The sequence below is a fragment of the Choloepus didactylus genome, chromosome 12 (assembly GCF_015220235.1).
Source record: "Choloepus didactylus isolate mChoDid1 chromosome 12, mChoDid1.pri, whole genome shotgun sequence".
Classification (NCBI taxonomy): Eukaryota; Metazoa; Chordata; class Mammalia; order Pilosa; family Megalonychidae; genus Choloepus; species Choloepus didactylus.
The window spans coordinates 87,427,698-87,446,422 of NC_051318.1; the positions used below are offsets into that span (position 1 = coordinate 87,427,698).

At 38.8% G+C, this 18,725-nt stretch overlaps 2 protein-coding genes across 9 annotated transcripts in view; both read right to left on the reverse strand.

Annotated features, from left to right (window-relative positions):
* Positions 1-4,066: 4,066 nt before the first annotated feature.
* Positions 4,067-18,725, reverse strand: part of MTRF1 (mitochondrial translation release factor 1) — a 56,692-nt gene continuing 42,033 nt past the window's right edge. For 4 of the 8 annotated variants that reach the window (XM_037800136.1, XM_037800135.1, XM_037800142.1 and 1 more), the window contains one exon: positions 15,165-16,259. In XM_037800136.1, the coding sequence (XP_037656064.1) occupies positions 16,146-16,259 (114 nt within the window). In that variant the 3' untranslated portion in view covers positions 15,165-16,145. Of the gene's footprint in view, positions 5,827-11,055; positions 11,217-15,164; positions 16,276-16,330; positions 16,890-18,725 lie in introns of those variants that run through there. The other 4 variants (XM_037800138.1, XM_037800141.1, XM_037800137.1 and 1 more) reach the window with 4 other exon arrangements.
* Positions 5,345-7,635, reverse strand: KBTBD7 (kelch repeat and BTB domain containing 7). The gene is given in 8 exon segments (XM_037800133.1): positions 5,345-5,424; positions 5,427-5,441; positions 5,444-5,939; positions 5,941-5,997; positions 5,999-6,621; positions 6,624-6,709; positions 6,711-7,151; positions 7,153-7,635. Coding segments are annotated over 8 exon segments (1,920 nt in total). The 5' UTR covers positions 7,275-7,635.

Here is an 18,725-nt window from a genome sequence, read left to right on the forward strand (position 1 = left end):
AGATGGGTCCCAGAACCCACAGCCAAGTGAGTTACAATTTTTCACTGCAATTTCTGTCTCTTCATCCTGCTCTTCCCTGGATGCTGCACAGTACTCCCCTGTGGGTCTCTGGAGCCCCGAGAACATTTGTTTCAGACAGTTTCTGCCTGTTCATAAGGTGTTCATGCAAGAGGAGTGAGCCTTGCCATCTATTCTGCCATCTTCCCTCCTATGTAACCTTCTTGAAATGACAAAATTATAGTGATTTATTACAGATTAGGGTTTGACAAGGGTTAAGTGAATGACAGTAGTATCTACCTACTCAACTGTGACAGAAACTAAGTACTCCAGTCCATTCCTTCTTTTTCCTTTTAATAATAGTGAAAGCTGCCTGTGGTGTGGGATGAGTTAGTAGGCTAAGCTGGTAGGTTTCTAGCAAAGAAAAAGAGAGGACTAGAAAAAAGCTTAGGGATTTAGAGATTGTAGGACTTTAGGGGCTCAATTTCTGCCACTTCTGGGACTAGCTGGACTGAGATATAACTTATTGGTTGAAGAAGTGAAGAGCATTTGTGTGTGTGTGTGTGTATGTGTGCATTAAAGGAACTCAAGTGTTTGTTTTTGAGAATCATTATTCAGCATGATACAGAACTTAACATTTGGCTGTGAATTTATTGCGGAGGGAGGGATGTAGAGAAATTTGAAATGAGTATAAGCAATGACCTTGTATTGTAATGTGGAAAACCTGCATTTGAGTATAGGAAGCTTGGAATAATATATTAAAAGATATTAGTTTATTAATCTATTTAGTAATAGCATTCCCTGAGTTTTCACGGGGCACATATTTACCTATCCAGACAATATTTCCCAGACCACCTTGAAGCTGAATGTGGTGATACAATCAAGTTTTCACCCATGGAATTTAAGCAGAAGTAATGGAAAAGGCCTTTAGAAAAGTAATTTTTTGCCCTCCATTTCTTCTCTTTTCCTTTTCTGTGGGCTGAAACATAGATACAATTTTGGAGAACCTGCTTTGCATATGAGGACAAGGAGAACTCACTAGAACATGGGGTTATAAAAAATTAAGGAAACTTGGCCCAGGAATGACCTCATGGAACAGACCATCCTGCCAACATTTGCTCACTTTTAGACTGAATGTAGAGAAACAAGCATCTATCTTATAATGTTTTAGGGTGTTTGGGTATAGAAACTTGGCCTATATTTTAATTAAAATAACATCCAAGCAAGAAACTGGGAGTCATCCTTTCTCATACTTCATACACCTATCTCACGAACAACATACAATTAAAGGTCCAGATCAATCTCTTTAAATTCCATTATATTTGTTCCTTTCCTAATCAAACCCACAATTACTGCTACATTTGATCTTCACATCATCTGTTTTTATCTGGACTATAGTAGCATCTCTTTAACTGTTCTTTCCATCTCCAATCTTATACTGCGAACACATCCAGCAGACTTATCTCAATAAAACATAAATTCAATGACGTTAAGCCCCTACTTTAAAATTCTTAATGACTTCACACTGTATGCAAAATAATAATAATAATAAATAAATAAAATCAAACTTCTTGGCACGGCATACAAGGCCTTCAGGATCTGACCAGCTTTTCCAGCTTTTTCCTATCCTAGGGTTCCCCCTACATCTACAATCAGGTCACACCACATTACATTCCCACCTTTGGAATACTGCTGTCTCTGTAGAGTCTGCCATGGAATTATAACCCAAAATTGACCTTATTTCCTTACCTGTCTTCCTCACCATTTCCATCCCTCCAACTTCATCAATTAGAAGTGAATTTTAACCGAAAACATGGTGACCCAGAATAAAGACTACCTTGGTGTTGAAGGTTTTAAGCAGATATGGGAAGGAGAGTTTTGGGGTTTTTTAACCATTTTTAAAATTGAAATATATTCACATACCACACAATCATCCATTTTTCTACTCATCTGTCCATACACTGGTTAAAGGGATTGTGAGCCATGAGGTTTTCATAATCACACATTCACACCATGTAAGCTACACAGTTACGCAATTGTCTTCAAGAACCAAGGCTACTGGATTGCAGTTCGACAGTTTCAGGTATTTCCTTCCAGCTATACCAATTGTTCCAGTTTGCTAATGCTGCCATTATACAAAACACCAGAAATGGATTGGCTTTAATAAAGGGGGTTTGTTTGGTTACAAAGTTACAATCTTAAGTCCATAAAGTATCCAAGGTAAGGCATCAACAATAGGGTACCTTCACTGGAGAAAGGCCACTGGCATACGGAAAACCTCTGTTAGCTGGGAAGGCACATGGCTGGCATCTGCTTGCTCCCAGGTTATGTTTCAAAATGGCAATCTCCATGTCAGTGTCAGTTTTCAATGGCTGTCTTCAAGACTGAGACAAGGGTGCTTTCCTGTCAATAAGGGATTTCAAAACTCCTGGTAGTGTCATTCACTGCGCAGGCAAAGGCTTAGCAGAAACACTGAATTGAGAGGTCAGGAGGCTGGGGTTCCAGTGCCAGTTTTACTTGTAACAAAACACAGACAATCAATTATCTATAAAATAATGGCTAACATCTACTCCCTAATTCACAAATATATCATGAAAACAAAATTCTTCCCTAGAAAATCTCATTGAAGATATTACTACCATTTATCTGAGGCTTTAACTCAAAGATTGACAATGACAAATGGGAAAACATGTCTTTATCAGTTGCATACTTAACCCTGCAGATGGATAATCTTGTTGAGATAAACACTGTCTTATATTTCACCCTTACAACAACACAAAACAGTACTGATGAAGAAAATGCTGGCCAAAAAATTCCGCTATTGAGACAGCTTTCTATGTTAAGAGTAGTGCTTATAACATCCCTGATATCAAATGGAATATAATTTAGCTTTAGGCCACTAAAGCATACTGCCAGAGCACGCATCTAATTTCAATAAAAATGTTAAATACAAATGTCTTATAGACTCTCAAAAGGTCAATTAAAATGCCTAAGAAAATATAATTTGTTTTTTCTTTCTCCTTCTCTCTCCTTCTCTTTTTTCATCCTATGAAATTTCATTTAGAAATTCAGCTCCTCATCCAAGCACATTCCCTTGTAATCTGTCAGTGTAAGACATGTTAGCATTCTGTCACCAGACAGTAAACACAGAAGAGAAATTAGCATGTTATTAAAAAGATTCAGGAAGATAATTCCTGTGGGGTATAGAAAAATTCATAGGACATAAGTATCTGGCCATTTATCATGTATATGTATCATGACAACCCTATGTATTAACAAACTTTCAAAAGTTTTCAGACCTTATATTTTCTTATATTTAACAATATCAGTTTGTGTTATTTAGTCTCTATTTCTGGACTTTTCCCTTTGTGATTATTAGGTTCATTGTCAACTTGGCCAGGTGATAGTACCCAGGTGTCTGGTCAAGCAAGCACTGGCCTAACCATTAGTGCAAGGACATTTGTGGCTGGTTAATAAACCAGAAGGCTGGTTTATTAAATCATCAGCCAATTGGCTGCAGCTGTGATTGATTACATTAACAAAGGGTGTGTCTTCCACAATGAGAGAATTCAATCAGCTGGATTTAATCTAATCAGTTGAAGACTTTTAAGCGAGCAAGACAGAGGACCTTCATTTCTTCTTTGGCTAGCCAGTGAAGCATATCCTGACGAGTTCATCAAACACCTTCACCTGAGTTGCCAGTTCACTGCCTGCCCTATGGAACTTGGACTTGTGCATCCTCAAAGTTGCGTGAGACACTTTTATAAAATGTTGTATTTACAGATATCTCTTGTTGGTTCTGTTTCCCTAGAGAACCCCAACTAACACACCTTCCACTATGGTGATGGGGGTGGGGACAAAAAAAAAAAAAGGCTGGAGCCCTGTTCACAGAGAAACACAGAATAGATACAAAAACCATAATGCAATAACCATGTGTACCACTGCATAATGAAATATTTAAGACAAAATGTACTTTCACTATTGGCTCCAAATGCCATCCTCCCCTTATGCTTTTTGTCAAACTTTAATACGAAAATAACTTAAAGTTGATAATCAAGACCATTTATAGTGAATTACAAAACTGACAGAATCTTTTAATGCCAAACAAAATGTTCTGTACACAGCTTAAAGTTTTAAAGTTCTTTGTTGACACTTGATTTTACAGTTGATAGACACAATAACTACTGATCTCAAGAAAATGCTGTTTTTAGTTTATACATATTTTCAAAATGAGTATCACTTCACAAAACATGAAGAACAACTCACTTCCTGCAGAAGAGTCCAACACAAACAACAAAACTATTCATCCAAAGTATCTTAGGGGAGCATATAAACTTTTTAATTTAAGATATGACCAGGTGATAAAAATTTATATTACCCAATAATATGTCCAGTGAAAAAAAGGATTGTTCCTCTGATTCAACAAAGCCTATCAGGTATAAATAAAAAATATGGACTTACAAAGCAAGTTGTTTTTATTTATTTATTTATTTATTTTTTGGTTCACGAGGGTTTTGAAAAGATTGATGATACTACTAGAATGGATTTTTTTTAAAATAGAAAATTGGTCAGTTAGCAAATACACATTTTGAATTCCAAAATTAAAAACTGAAATTTCTTCTCAAACAGTGGAACCCTGATTTTTTACTTTCTGTGAGCTAATAAGGCCATTCTGCATATTATCAAAATGAAATCAGTACTCAATAACCTTTATACATGTATATGACTTTTTTTTCTTTGCACAGAAGAAAGCCAAACCAAAAACTTAAATTATATTTAACTTAGAATTCATTTTGTAAGAATCGACTAGTTTAACATTTTGGAAATCTACTTTCATTATTCTGAGGGAAAATACCTACTTTCAAATCTCTACCTAGGAATTCCTAATCCAATAAGTTTTCTATTATGAAAATGTAAATTAAAGTTACATTGCTGTGGCACTAAACAGAATTTTTTAATTAGGATAATCAAAAATAAACACACTAACTAATCAAAACAATCCACTGGCACGACAAACATTTGAACAATGGAAAAATCCACTGGGCATTCTGGTTGACTATATAGTTCATTTTTGCATAGAATTTTACTATTTTAGTTTTGGCCTTTTAGCACACTAAATTATTAAATAGGCTAACTTTGTGGACCGTTTAAATTTAATATTACACTAGTATTTCAAAACTTTACCATTTCTCAACTAAATCTGCACTCTCAATAAATTTGAGTTTTGTGTTTTTGTTTTTGTTTTTTTCTGGGAAAAGGAAAAGATATCTTTCTAAGATACCTTCTATAGAAGTAAGAAATACATTATAGTTTCAAACTACAATGGACCCTGCTGATCCTGTGCATTTCACTGAGGCACTATCCACACCCAGACTTAATTATCAGAAAAAGAACTTGAACTTGCGGACTCAGAGTCCAGTTCACTGCATCTAAGTCCCACTCACATTAGACTCACTCTGTGCCTCACATTCATCAGTGATGTAATTTTGACCTAGTTCGAGGCAGGAAGGATAAACCCGAGCACTGAAGCAAATAAAGCCAGAGTCAAAACGCAAGAGGCCCAGCTTGGTGCCTTTATTAATCCACCAGTCTTCCCTGGTGTCATATTCGTACACAGTCACCCGATTCTTTTTCCAGTGTGAAAGGCTGTAGGCGATGAGCAGCAACTTTTGGCCATGATTAACAATCTGGTAGTTGGAGTTCTCTGAGTTCAAAGGAATATTACCAATCCGCCTCCATTCTCCCCTGGCTGGGTTGTAGACCTTCATGACAGGAATATCGCAGATACAACAGATCTCATCATTGAAGGCACAGGCTTCCTGAAAGTCCCTACAATTAAGAGAAGCACAGTTCAGCCACATATTGTGGCTAGGATTATAGCAGAAAATGTGCTTGCTGTTGACAGCATAAAGATAGTTCTGAACCACGACAGGTTCAAAGGAAAAGAAAAGAATAGGGTACAGGACCCACCAGTGCCCACTGGTTCCTCTGAACACTGTTAACATTCCAATTCATTCAATTTAAATCCAGTAACGGGGTTTTGCCCACCCAAAATATAGATGCAGCTATTGAGGTATGCCATATCCATGCTCTCCCCATACAGCAAGTGGTCTGCAAGCCGCTGCCAGCTATTCTGGGCTGGATTATACACCCAGAGGTCTTTCCTGGGCTGGGCAGCTAGATAGATGTTGTGGTCTGGAGAGACACAGACCACAGAGGAGGTAATGCTCTTGGAATGAGTTGGGATGGTCAAAGGTGACTGCATTGTGTAAGTGTCCCCTGAGTATGGGTCATAGTAGAGAAAGGGATCTCTGGTGTGTCCAAAGAAGATCACCGTCTCCTTGGCACATATACCCATCTTCTGGGGTGGATTGTCTGCTGAGGACACAATAGAGCCACTGCTACTATTTGGCTTTGGTACCAAACTCTCACACATCATGTCTCCACAGTGCAGCTGCAGGGCCCCTTCAATGACATCCAGACAGTGTTTCCTCACAATGGGCTTAGTCAGCAGTCCTTCCAGGTAGTCCTGATCCTTTTCTGTGAAGTGTATCCAGCGGACACACTGGAAGACTTCGGCAGTGCTAGGACCCTGCTCCTTGGGAGTGGCCTCCAACCACTGGGTGCCACACGGCACACAGTCCTCTCACTTTATATGTCTAAACTATCCAGGAGCAGGACAGCCAGCAGCTGGGCCAGGGTCAGATCTGCCAGTCTTCTCCCGATTGGCACCCATCAGGCTGAGCTGCTTGAAGTTGTGAGCTATAAACGACTGGGCCCGAGATCGCAGCTTATGATGGTCAAAGGCATCCGCGAACATGAGGATGGAGGTGCAGTTGGCTAGGTTGAGGTGGTGGGCTAAGGAGGCGCAGGCTTCCCGCACATACTCTAGCTGGAGCATATCGGAAGCCGCGTAGAGGTGCTGCACATTGGCCTCGCTCAAGGACAGGTGACCCGTGTAGCAAGAGTCAACCGATACCTCGAAAGACTCGGCATCCACACCGTGCATGGTCACGCTCACTTGCTGGCTCTTGTACCTGCCGCCCGTGAACATGCTCTTGAAGTAGGGGCACGCAGCGGACAGCACGTTGCGGTTGCAGGAGAAGAGCCGGCCCGTGCCCGGCCCAACGCCCGGCGTCACCACCTCGATGCTCGTCACAGAACAGCCGCGCCTCGCAGAAGTACTTGAGCTGTGCCAGCAGGGCTGCAGAATGCGCCGTGTCCTTCAGCTCCTCCGGACCCGTGAGAAAGGCCGACACCAAGAGCGTAGAAATCATTTTGGCCCGCCTCGCGTCACGCGGGCAGGCCAGTCGGAAGAGCGCGGGGCTTCTTGGAGACACTGCATGGTGGCAAGGGCGACGGGGCGCCGAGGGCGAGAACCGCTGCAGGATACGGGCTCGGGCTCCTCCTCACCCTCCTCCCGCTGATGCTAAGATTCCGGGAGGCGACGAACAGCCTGCGGTCCGGACCACACTTACCTAATTCAGACCTATGCCGTGGGCCCCGCTTTGGTTTATCGCTGAGACAGTGCCTGACTCACCTTCTCTCAGTTCCGCGCCCTTCGGCTTGCCTCGGTTGACCCTCACGGCACCCGCCGCCCGGAGCCGAGAGAGCCACCCTAGCCACGCAGGCAGGTCTGCTGAGCGCCCAGGAGAACTACAACTCCCAGCTGCCTTTCGGACCCCGAGGCACGCTGACGGTCAGGAGCCGCTTTGCATTTTGGGAACGGTAGTTTGAGTAACTTCGCGGGGACTGCTAGAGAGAGAGTGGTTTAAGTGACGGAATGAGAAAGCGCTGACTTACATCGATTTTCTGTTTAAGAATATTGACTTTGCAGTGCAGATTAGAAGCCCCGTTCTAGTATTAATTAATTAATTGTGTGACTTCTCGTTGAGATCTATTTTCTCTTTTGTAAAGTGGGGATAATGGGGTTGCATGAGGGCTGATTGACATAAATCGCCAAGCTCATTGGACACTTCAATGTAATTTATTGATTAGTAGAATAATTAATTAATAAAGTGTTTACACAGTGCCTAACATATAAAGGATTAATATTTGTTCGAGAACTCCCGCTTCCTGGGTTCTGCCCCTCCTAGAATGGTCACATCTCGTAGCAGCCGCGCGTCGTGGGAGGACTGAGCTGGCCAGAGTCCTTTAGCTCCTCTGGGCGGGTGACAAAGGCCGACACCTCGCGCCTGGAAACCCTCTCGGGCCGCCTCGCGCCGCGGCGGTTGGCGAGGCGGCGAGAGCGCGGGGCTGCTTCTCCCGACGGTTGGGTGGAGATAGAGGCAAGGCACTTAAGGGCGAGACTCCTCACAATTCTTAGAACTATGAAAACCAAGGCACGCACTAACTTGAAATCATAAGTCTAGACATATCTCCAAGGGAAGTGAAAACATAAATCCACAACAGACTTGTACAAGGATGTGCATAAGTGGCTTTATTCATAATAGCCAAACGCTGGAAACGACCCACGTGTCCATCAACAGGAGAATGAATAAACAGATTGTAGTATATTCTTACAGGGTAATACTATCCAGAAATACAATGGAAAGAACCTCTGATACACTTAATAATGTGGCTGAGTCTCAAAAGTTTTATTTTTAAGCAAAAGAAACCAGATTCACAAGAGTTCATACTGTATGACTATTTATGTGATGTTCTAAAAGAGGGAAAATAAGCTATGGTGAATAAAAATTGTAAGAGAGGCTACCACTGTTGGATGGGTAAGGTTGACAGATTGTTGGATTGACTGAAAAGGAGCATGAGGAAACTTTCCGGGATGATGGAAATGTTCTCTTCTTGATTAGGCTGGTGTTTACATGGGTGTATATAATTGCCAAATGCGCTGAATTGTACACTTCAGGTCTTGCATATTTTACTTAACGTATTTTTGTATTAAATACATTTATTTATTGTATTTTTATTGCAAAGTATACCTCAATTTTAAAAATACTGCATCAATTTGGGGAGAATTGTTGTCAGCATAAATTTCATTACTTTTGCTTATTTTCTAATATATATTCTTAGGGTGATTAAGAATATAATGCCAACATTGTTCTTCAATAGCAAACAAAAGTAATTCCTAGTGCACTGGGTAATTAAAGGATTAAATGAAATAATAGAGTAATGCCTGGCATACAATATAACTGCTTAGTAGATGGATTTTATCATGATTACACATACAGTCACGATTCACTATATAAATTACCCCATCCTATTTTCTGTGAAATAACTAAATGCACCCATGAAGCCTTATTGACTGAACTGATGCCCAGGTTTTTTGGTTTAGATTTTATCTTCCACCTCTCAAATTTTTAACTCTAAAAGTAAACTTCTTTTCTGCACATAGTGATAAAACTGTTCCAGGAATAGGGAGAAATGCATAATTCTGTACCAGTATATTTTAGAGCAAGGGCTATACGTTATCTAGAGATGGTCTACAAAGTCCGATCTAAACTGAATAGTCTGTGGCTATCTGCATGTGAAGTCCTTAATATGTCCCCACACCTATGAACAATGTACCCTAAATCCTGTAACACAATTAATGGTTTTAAAATGGTAGGTTATATGTTAAAAGGATTACATGTATTGATTTGTGTTATTACTTTTTTTTAGTTCAATTTTATTGAGATATATTCACATACCATGCAGTCATACAAAGGGTACAATCAATTGTTCACAGTACCATTATATAGTTGTGTGTTCATCACCAAAATTAATTTTTGAACATTTTCATTACCACACACACAAAAGTAGTAAGAATAAACATTAAAGTGGAAAAAAAAAAAACAATTTAACCAAAAAAGAACACTGGATGCCTGTTTTTGTTTGTTTGTTTTTGCCCCCGTTTTTCTACTCATCCATCCATACACTGGACAAAGGGGAGTGTGATCCACATGGCCTTCCGAATCACATTGTCACCCCTCATAAGCTACATTGTTATACAATCATCTCAAGATTCAAGGGTTCTGGGTTACAGTTTGATAGTTTCAGGTATTTACTGCTAGATATTTCAATTCATTAGAACCTAAAAAGGGTTACCTATATTGTGCGTAAAAGTGCCCACCAGAGTGACTTCTCGGCTCCTTTTGGAATTTCTCAGCCACTGAAACTTCCTTCATTTCATTTCACATCCCCCTTTTGGTCAAGAAGATGTTCTCCATCCTGCGATGCTGGGTCTAGATTCCTCCCCCGGAGTCATATTCTACATTGCCATGGAGATTTACACCCCTGGGTGTCAGATCCCATGTGGGGGGAGGGCAGTGATTTCATCTGCCAAGTTGGCTTAGCTAGAGAGAGAGGGCCACATCTGAGCAACAAAAAGGCATTCAGGAGGAGACACTTAAGCACAATTATAAGCAGGCCTAGCCTCTCCTTTGCAGTAACAGTCTTCCTAAGGGCAAGTCCGGTGATAGAGGGCTCAGACCATCAAACTACCAGTCCCCAATGTCTGTGAGCACATCAGCAACCATCGAGGTGGGGAAGCCCAACACCCCTGCATTCTCCCCCAGCTCATCAGGGGGGCTCTGCATATTTTTTCATTGTTTATTTTTTTTAATTAACTATTAACTATATCAAAAAAAAAAAACTTACAATAAAAAAACATTTCAAACAAACCAAAACAAGGGAATAAGAAAAAGACAACTAACCGAATACAACTACTTTACTTCCAACATGTTCCTACTCTACCCTAATAGAAAGTAACCTAATATAGTAACATTTCTGTGAACTTGTTCCTACCATACCCACCAGAAATTAACAAACACCCCAAGGGCAACTGAGAGTGACATTTTGGAGAGAAGCTGCAGCCTAGAGAAGAACGTCCTGGGAGAAAGCCATTTTGAAACCAGAACTTTGGAGCAGATGCCAGCCACGTGTCTTCCCAGCTAACAGAGGTTTTCCGGATGCCAATGGCTTTTCTCCAGTGAAGGTACCCTTTGTTGATGGACACTTTATGGCCTTAAGACTGTAACTTTGTAACCAAGTAAACCCCTTTTATAAAAGCCAATCCATTTCTGGTGTTTTGCAAAAAAGGTAGCATTAGCAAACCAGAACACCTGGTATGTTTAGAATGTTAACAGTGATCAAGTAAATGAATGGTGACAAACTACTACTCCTTCATTGTGCACTCCCTCTCACAATTTTTCACTTCTTAAATTGACTATTCTTTTATTGCAGAAATCATGTTTTGGGGTTTTATGTATTTAGTCCTCTGTCTGAAAAAAGAAAAAGGGAGAATTTTTGAAATGACATGGGGTCTCATACTTGATGTAGACTAGGGAATTTGACTATCTTCATTTTGCGCTGCTTCATACAATGCTTAATATTTGGATAAATAGTCCTCTGTGATGTAAAAATGCCTAAAAACAAAATCATAGTTTTTGTGTTTGTCATTTTTACACTGTAACCCCCTAGTCAAGTCAACATTCTCTTGAACTAAATCAGATTCTCCAGAGATATCAATTATAATTTGGGGGAAATGCCTACTCTTGGGAAATAATAATGTTATTGATCCAACAGGATTAAATTATCTCTCAACTCAGAGAATCTGAGGGGAAAACAAAAAAAAGCTTTCTTCACAGAATGCCAACTAACAAATATAGAGAGAGTAAAAGTTGCAACTCCCAATGTAACAGCTGATTCAGGCAAAGCAAGAATCATTAATGGATGCTGAATCCATGAGATGAAAGTTTATTGAGTGTATTAGTTACATTTTCTGGTAACGAGTTACCCCAACATTTAACATCTGAAAATGACAAACGTGAATGAACTCTTAGTTTCTGTGTGTCGGGTATATGGAAGCAGCTTAACTGGGTGCGTTTCTCTGTTTCAGGGTCTCGCCTGAAATTTTAGTTAAGCTGTTGGCTAAGGCCACAGTCATCTCAAACACGACCAGGGCTCTATGATCTGCTTCCAAGCTTGCTCATGTGGTTCTTGGCAGGTGTTCGGTTTGCTCATGCTGCTATTAAGCAAAACACCAGAAATGGATTGGCTTTTATAAAGGGGGTTTCCCTGGTTACAAAGTTACAGTCTGAAGGCCATAAGGTGTCCAAGGTAAAACATCAGCAATCGAGTACCTTCACTGAAGGATGGCTATTGGCAACCGGAAAACTTCTGTTAGCTCGGAAGGTACCTGGCTGGCATCTGCTTGCTCCCAGGTGGTGTTTCAAAATGGCATTCTCCAAAATGTTGCTCTTGGGGTGTTTTGTCCTATCTTAGCTGCAACTGCTTTTTAAATGTCACTCTCAGTTGCTCTTCTATATGGCTCCAGTAATTTAATTCAGAACCTCCCTGAATGGGTGAGGTAACACCTTCATGGAAATTATCCAAAGGTCTTGCCCACAGTTGATTGAGTCACATCTCCATGGAAACACTGAATCAATAGGGTTCAACCTAATCAACACTAATACATCTGGCCCCACAAGATTGCATCAAAGAACATGGCGTTTTGGGGGACACAATATATCCAAACTAGCACAGGAGGCTTCAATTCCTTGATGGCTATTGGACTGAAGGTCTCAGTTTTGACACGTTATGTAGGCCACTTCACAGGGCTGCTGACAACACCCAGCCTGTTTGCACCAGGGCAAGTGGTCAGAGTCAGATGGACAGAGAATCTGGGCCAGAAGCAATAGTCTTTCTGTGACTTAATATGGGAAGTGAAAGCCCCACCACTTCTGTAATACTCTGTTAGAAGGAAGTCAGTAAATCCAGTCCACACTCAAGGGGGGTTACACAAGTGCGTGAATGTCTGGAATAGGAACTACTGAAGTCATGTTAGAAGCTATCACATGAGGAACAAATGTTTATATGATGTCAAACTAAAACCCCACAGATTACATACTAACAATGAGGAGGGAAATGTACCATTCCAATGAAGAGATTTGGCAGTTTTGTTAATGTTCAAACTTAGCATCACTAATAGTGGGACTTCCTGATATTATGTGATTCCAGAAGTGATACAATATGTTCACAATGTCACCTAGGAAATAGTTTGGCCAAATATGTTTAGCCTGAATTTAATTAATCTTTAGTCTTAATTTTAGTCTAAAGAGGGAATGGATGAAAGTTACTAGAGCTGTGAAGAAGTGGCCACACAAATCCAGAATGTAGGCAATTCTGCAAAACAACTTTGCTAGACTCTTCAAAAAGTCAATGTCATTTGGAAATAAATTGGAGGGGATTACCCTAGAAATTAGAGATACAACCATCTGCAATGTGTGAATCTGATGGGACTCTTGGATTGGACAAAACAAACAAAAATAGCTGAAAAAGACTTTGTGGGACAACTGATATTTTAATATGGAATGACTATTAACTCATAATATGTATTTGCTAATTTTATTATGTGTGATAATGGAATTATTACTTTGTAGGAGAATGTCACTCTTGGGAGATGCATGCTAAAATATTTTGGAGTAAAGTGTTATGAGGGCTGCAACTAACTTTTAAATGGTCCAACAACCACTATACAGATGTGTATGTTGAATATATGGATACATATGTCTTGCAGAAAAAAGGGAAATATATGTATACATATACATATGTGTATATATGAATGTATGTGCATATATATTTGTATGTATACAGAGAGAAAGAGAAAACAAATGTGACAAAATGATAACAATACAAAACATGAATCTAGATAAAGTGTATAGTGTTCATGAAACTATTTTTTTAACATTTTTTATTGTGAAATATAATATATATACAAATAAATGATAACATTCAAAGTGCAGTTTAACAAGTAGTTATAGAGCAAATTTCAAAGTATGGTATGGGTTACATTGCCACAATTTCATTGATTTCCTTCTAGCTGTTCCAATATATGAGAAACTAAAAATAAATATCTATATAATGATTCTGTTGTCATAACCCTGTTGCTACTCCTCCCTCTTATTTGATCACTGTCTTAGTCTTCAGGGATACCTAGGCAATGACTACTCTGACTTATTCATATTGAAAAGGGGTGTCAACATTATGGGGAAAGGGGATGCAGCTGGTTGAGGCTGGTGCCCCTGGGTTTCAGAAATTATCTGGCATAGGAACAATCTGGAGGTTTTAAGTATCTTAAGAATAAACTTAATGAGTGAAACTTTTATAGAGTCTCAGACAGAGACATGGGTATTCTTCATGGTTTTCAGGAAAACTGTTGGTTTGGGCTTGGCATACTGTGGCAATTTACAATATCTAGCTGAAACTTGCATAAGAGTAACCTCCAGAATAGCCTCTCAACTCTATTTGAAATCTCTTAGCCACTGAAACCTTATTTTGTTACATTTCTTTTCACCCTTTTGATCAAGAATACATTGACAATCCCATAATGCCAGGGCCAGGCTCATTCCTGGGAGTCAGGTCCCATGTCGCCAGAGACTCACACCCCTGGGAATCATGTCCCACATAGGGAGGAGGGTAATGAATTTATTTGCAAAGTTGGGCTTAGAGAGAGAGAGGCCATATCTGAATAACAAAGGAGGTTCTCTGGAAGTGACTCTTAGGCATAATTATAGGTGGGCTTAGCTTTCCCTTTACAGAACTAAGTTTCATAAGAACAAGCCTCAAAATCGTGGGCTTGACTTATTAAGTAGGGGGTCCCTAATTTCACATAGCATATATTCTATCCAAAATAAACATTCAATGTCTCACATTATCCTCACTCTCAATTTTAGATAATTATAACCCAAAACACCCCATAACTCTTATCCCCCCCCCCAATTATTTACCTCTAGTATTGCTGTGGTACTAGTAAGATATTCCTATTATAGTCCATAGCATGCAACAGGTAGTTTTTCCCATATACCGCTCTGTTGTTAACTCTTTGTACAAGTGTCATACCTTTGAAGTAGATTATGCAAGAACTTACTTGTAGTCCTAATTTGTGAGATACATGACTTGAAACAACTCCTTTCAATCATGTTCCTTTTCAATATGGCACTCTTATTTATAATCCCATTAATGCACCATCATCACCACTGTCCATTCCCATACCATTCCTTTAAGTTGAATCTCCTTAACAAGTCTGTACATATTAGGTAACTACTCTTCCTTCTCTAGCTTCTGTCTATCTCTAGATCCCCTATATTCTACATTTTAAGACTCTGATTTTACATTATCTAGGGAGTCATATTAGTGAAATCACACAATATCTCTCCTTTTGTGTCTTATTTCACTTAGCAGTATGTCCTCAAGGTTCATCCATGTTGTCACATGTTTCATGACTATTTTTTAAAATTTTAAAAAACTTTTCTGTATACTTGAAAATTTTCAAAATAAAAATTTGGGGAAAAACATTTACTTCTAATAATTCCATTGGTCTTAAACTTCTGTTTCAGCTCATCATTCCTGGCATACAGTTCCTCTCTGAGGAATGTCTAAAATAATAACCCCTATCTTTCATACTCAAGAAACTTTCTCACAACAATTATTAAATCATCATGCCATCAACACATCATGACTGTGTTTTATAAACCACTGCACAAAAGTTAGTACAGTGAATTACTCATACGAGAACATCAGTTGATGCTCATTAAGTTATTAAGCCAAAGAACAATAAGAAATAGAAGTCAGGCAAAGAGTCCACTGTAAATATTCATTTGTAGCTTATACAGTATAGAATTCATTCAGCTCTCAAACAGCCTTATGAGTTATATTGTGGAGCTGCTCACTGTTATTGAATGACTCAAATTCTTATATATATATTTAAAAATAGCACTTTAAGTCCTAACTTTGATATGGTTAATAATACTTTATCTTTAAATAACGAGTTAAAATTTAGAAATCTTATATCACTAAGTTTTGCCACATGTTCCTGATGTAGAAGATGAAAAATGCATTTAACTTAAACTACAGGTGATTTTCAAAATGCACATAAAGAGATCAAGTGACCTGTCCTAACTCACTTAACCAATTCTCAATGCTTTACTTCTCTTTTCAATGACACATGCTTGTTTCCTACTTCAAGAGTTGGATTGTGCTTTACAAGAAACAAACTCTTAGATCAAGAAACGTGACTTGATTCATTAAAAAATATATTTGCAAGTATTGTGTATTTTTAGCTACACTTAATGAATATTCATAAAGATTTCTGTGCCTCAGTCTTCTTGATATAGTTTCATTTCATTTATATAATAATACTAAATCAGCATTTATTTTGCTGATTTAAGGCTTTCATCCAAAAATTCAGCAATGGCTTCTTCGTCGGCTGATTGAAGCAGTCTCTTAATTAGCTCATCCAGGGACTTCTCACCACATAAAAATTCCTGATAAGAGACAGGGCTATTATGAAAACCAAATTATTAAAAAAAAATGAGAAAAAAAGCAAAATGCTAAGTATCAATTTATTGTATTCCTTTACAGTTACTATTTAATATCAACAAAGGATTACTAATGTGGTTCTATAGTATAATGAACACAACTGCCAACGTGGGTGGATTCCCAATTTGGAGTGGCTCTTTATGTAAAAAATGAGTCAAAAAGAGCAAGTGCAATTCTACTCTTTCTTAAATTGTTTAAGTTAGCATTTTATTTTAAAATCAGTATTCTGGGATTTGAATCTTTCTACCAATTCTGGCCACAACAAAACAAAGAGGTCTGAGTCAACTTTGGAAATTTACCACCTCCCTCTGTTGATAATTTTTCCTTCTATCCATTTCTCATTTTGGCTTCTCTCACTATATCAGCTTCATTCTTCTCTTCCTGAAGACTGCTTCCTTCTCATGGCGGAAAATGTGGCTTCCTAAACACTTGTGAGCTTTATATATTTCAGTGTTAGCTACCAAGAGAGAGCTTCATCTTGGTTTAAAAAGTTTGGGGAAGGAACTTGTTGCTGGGGCTTGTTCAGATGTCCATCCCAAACAAATCAATTATCGTCTTGGATCAGGATCAGGATCCTGGAAGAACACAGAACTATCTGGATGGAGTAAGGAAGAAGGGCAGGTTCCAGAACCTCCCAGAGACATCCACTTTCCTCCCTATCCACTCCCACCATTCTGTCTAACAGCTGTTGCCCTGGGATCCAGGCCCTTATTGTTGTTTTACCAGCCTCATCTACAACTCTTCAGTTTCTAAATTATTGACCCCTATTAGTCTCTTTACTGTCATTCATACAGATTTTAATGTTTTACTCCAAATGCATTTTTGTTCATGCTATTTACAAACGTCTTCTTTCTCATAAATATGGAATGCCCTATCTTCTATTCTATGCCTTTTCTAAACCAGTCAATTCTTCAAAGAAGCCATTCAAATCCCTCTTCTTGTAGAAAACCTCCTACACCACTCTAAATCTACTATTTCTTTAATCTACTCTTTCTGTGGCATTCATGAACTGCCTTTTTAAATTTTTATTTTTGTTTTTTTTTCCTATGTCAACTGTTGAGATATGACTTACAATCAATACAATGAACAAATTTTGAGCATACAGTTTGGTGAGTTTTGACAAATATATAGTCCTATATAATTCACACCCCAATCAAGATACGGAACATTTCCATCACCCCAGAAGATCCCTTTTGCAATCAATTTTCCTCACTTCAGGCAACAACTGATGTGATCTTCATCACTGTAGCTTGGTTCTGTCTGTTCTGAAACATCATCTACATGGCATCATACAGTATACTTTTTTGCATCTGGCTTCTTTCACTTAGCATAATATGCATACAGTGGTATAACCAATGAATTCTCTTTTGACATCTCTTGAATTAAACTGTCACTTATCACTTATATTTTTATCATTGAACACACAGTACTTTCCATAACCTGACTCTTAACTATGTATAGCTTTAGATTTTTCACAGACCCCATCACCACAGGGGTTTAATAAATATTGTTTGGCAGTTGGACTTGCTCTCAGACCCTGCCCAGATAAGTGGAACATGGAAAGATGGAAAGAAGAGAGAAATATATATTTTTTAAATTAGTATTCCTCAGAGAGTTTATTCATTAAATTATTAATGAATAATTTAAATTATTAATACTTCAGTTTTCTCTGCCACTCCTTTTAGAATGTTCTCAGTATTAGTAAGGAATGATCTCTGAAACAGTCTGACCTTTTAAAAAGACAGATAGAAAGACAGACACACACATACCTGATCATCAATTCAAATTCACCTTTTGGAATAGATATATTCCTCATTCTGTCTTTCCAACAGACTGGTTAGTGATTATTAAAGCATATATCTCTATACTTTTCCTTATTATTGTTGGGTCTGGCATGCTATTCTAGATAGTAATAACATGTCAGTATTTAGGCCAAAAAAATATATAACTATAAAAGCCAGTTAACCTGGTGATGTTTCATGTCTGAATACTATACTACACACCTATGTGCCTGTGTAGTTTGTAGCTACGCACCCCAGAAAAATATGTTCTTAAACTTAATCCGTTCCTGTGAGTGTGAACCCATTGTAAGTAGGACCTTTTATGATGAGGTGACTTTAGTAAGGTGTGGCCCAACTTAATCAGGGTGGGTCTTAATCCTATTACTGGAGTCCTTTATATGGAGAATGAAATTCAGACAGAGAAAGCCATGGGAAGCAAGAAGTTGGTCAACAGAACCTGGAATAGGAGAGGCCAGGAGAGGCCACCATGTGCCTTGCCACGTGACAGAGGAGCCCAGGACCAAGGATCACCAGCAGCCAACCCCAGAACACCAGTCTTAGGGAAGAAAGCTTTGCTTTGATGATGCTTTGGTTTTGAAATTTTAGCTTCAAAACCATTATTTAAGCCAA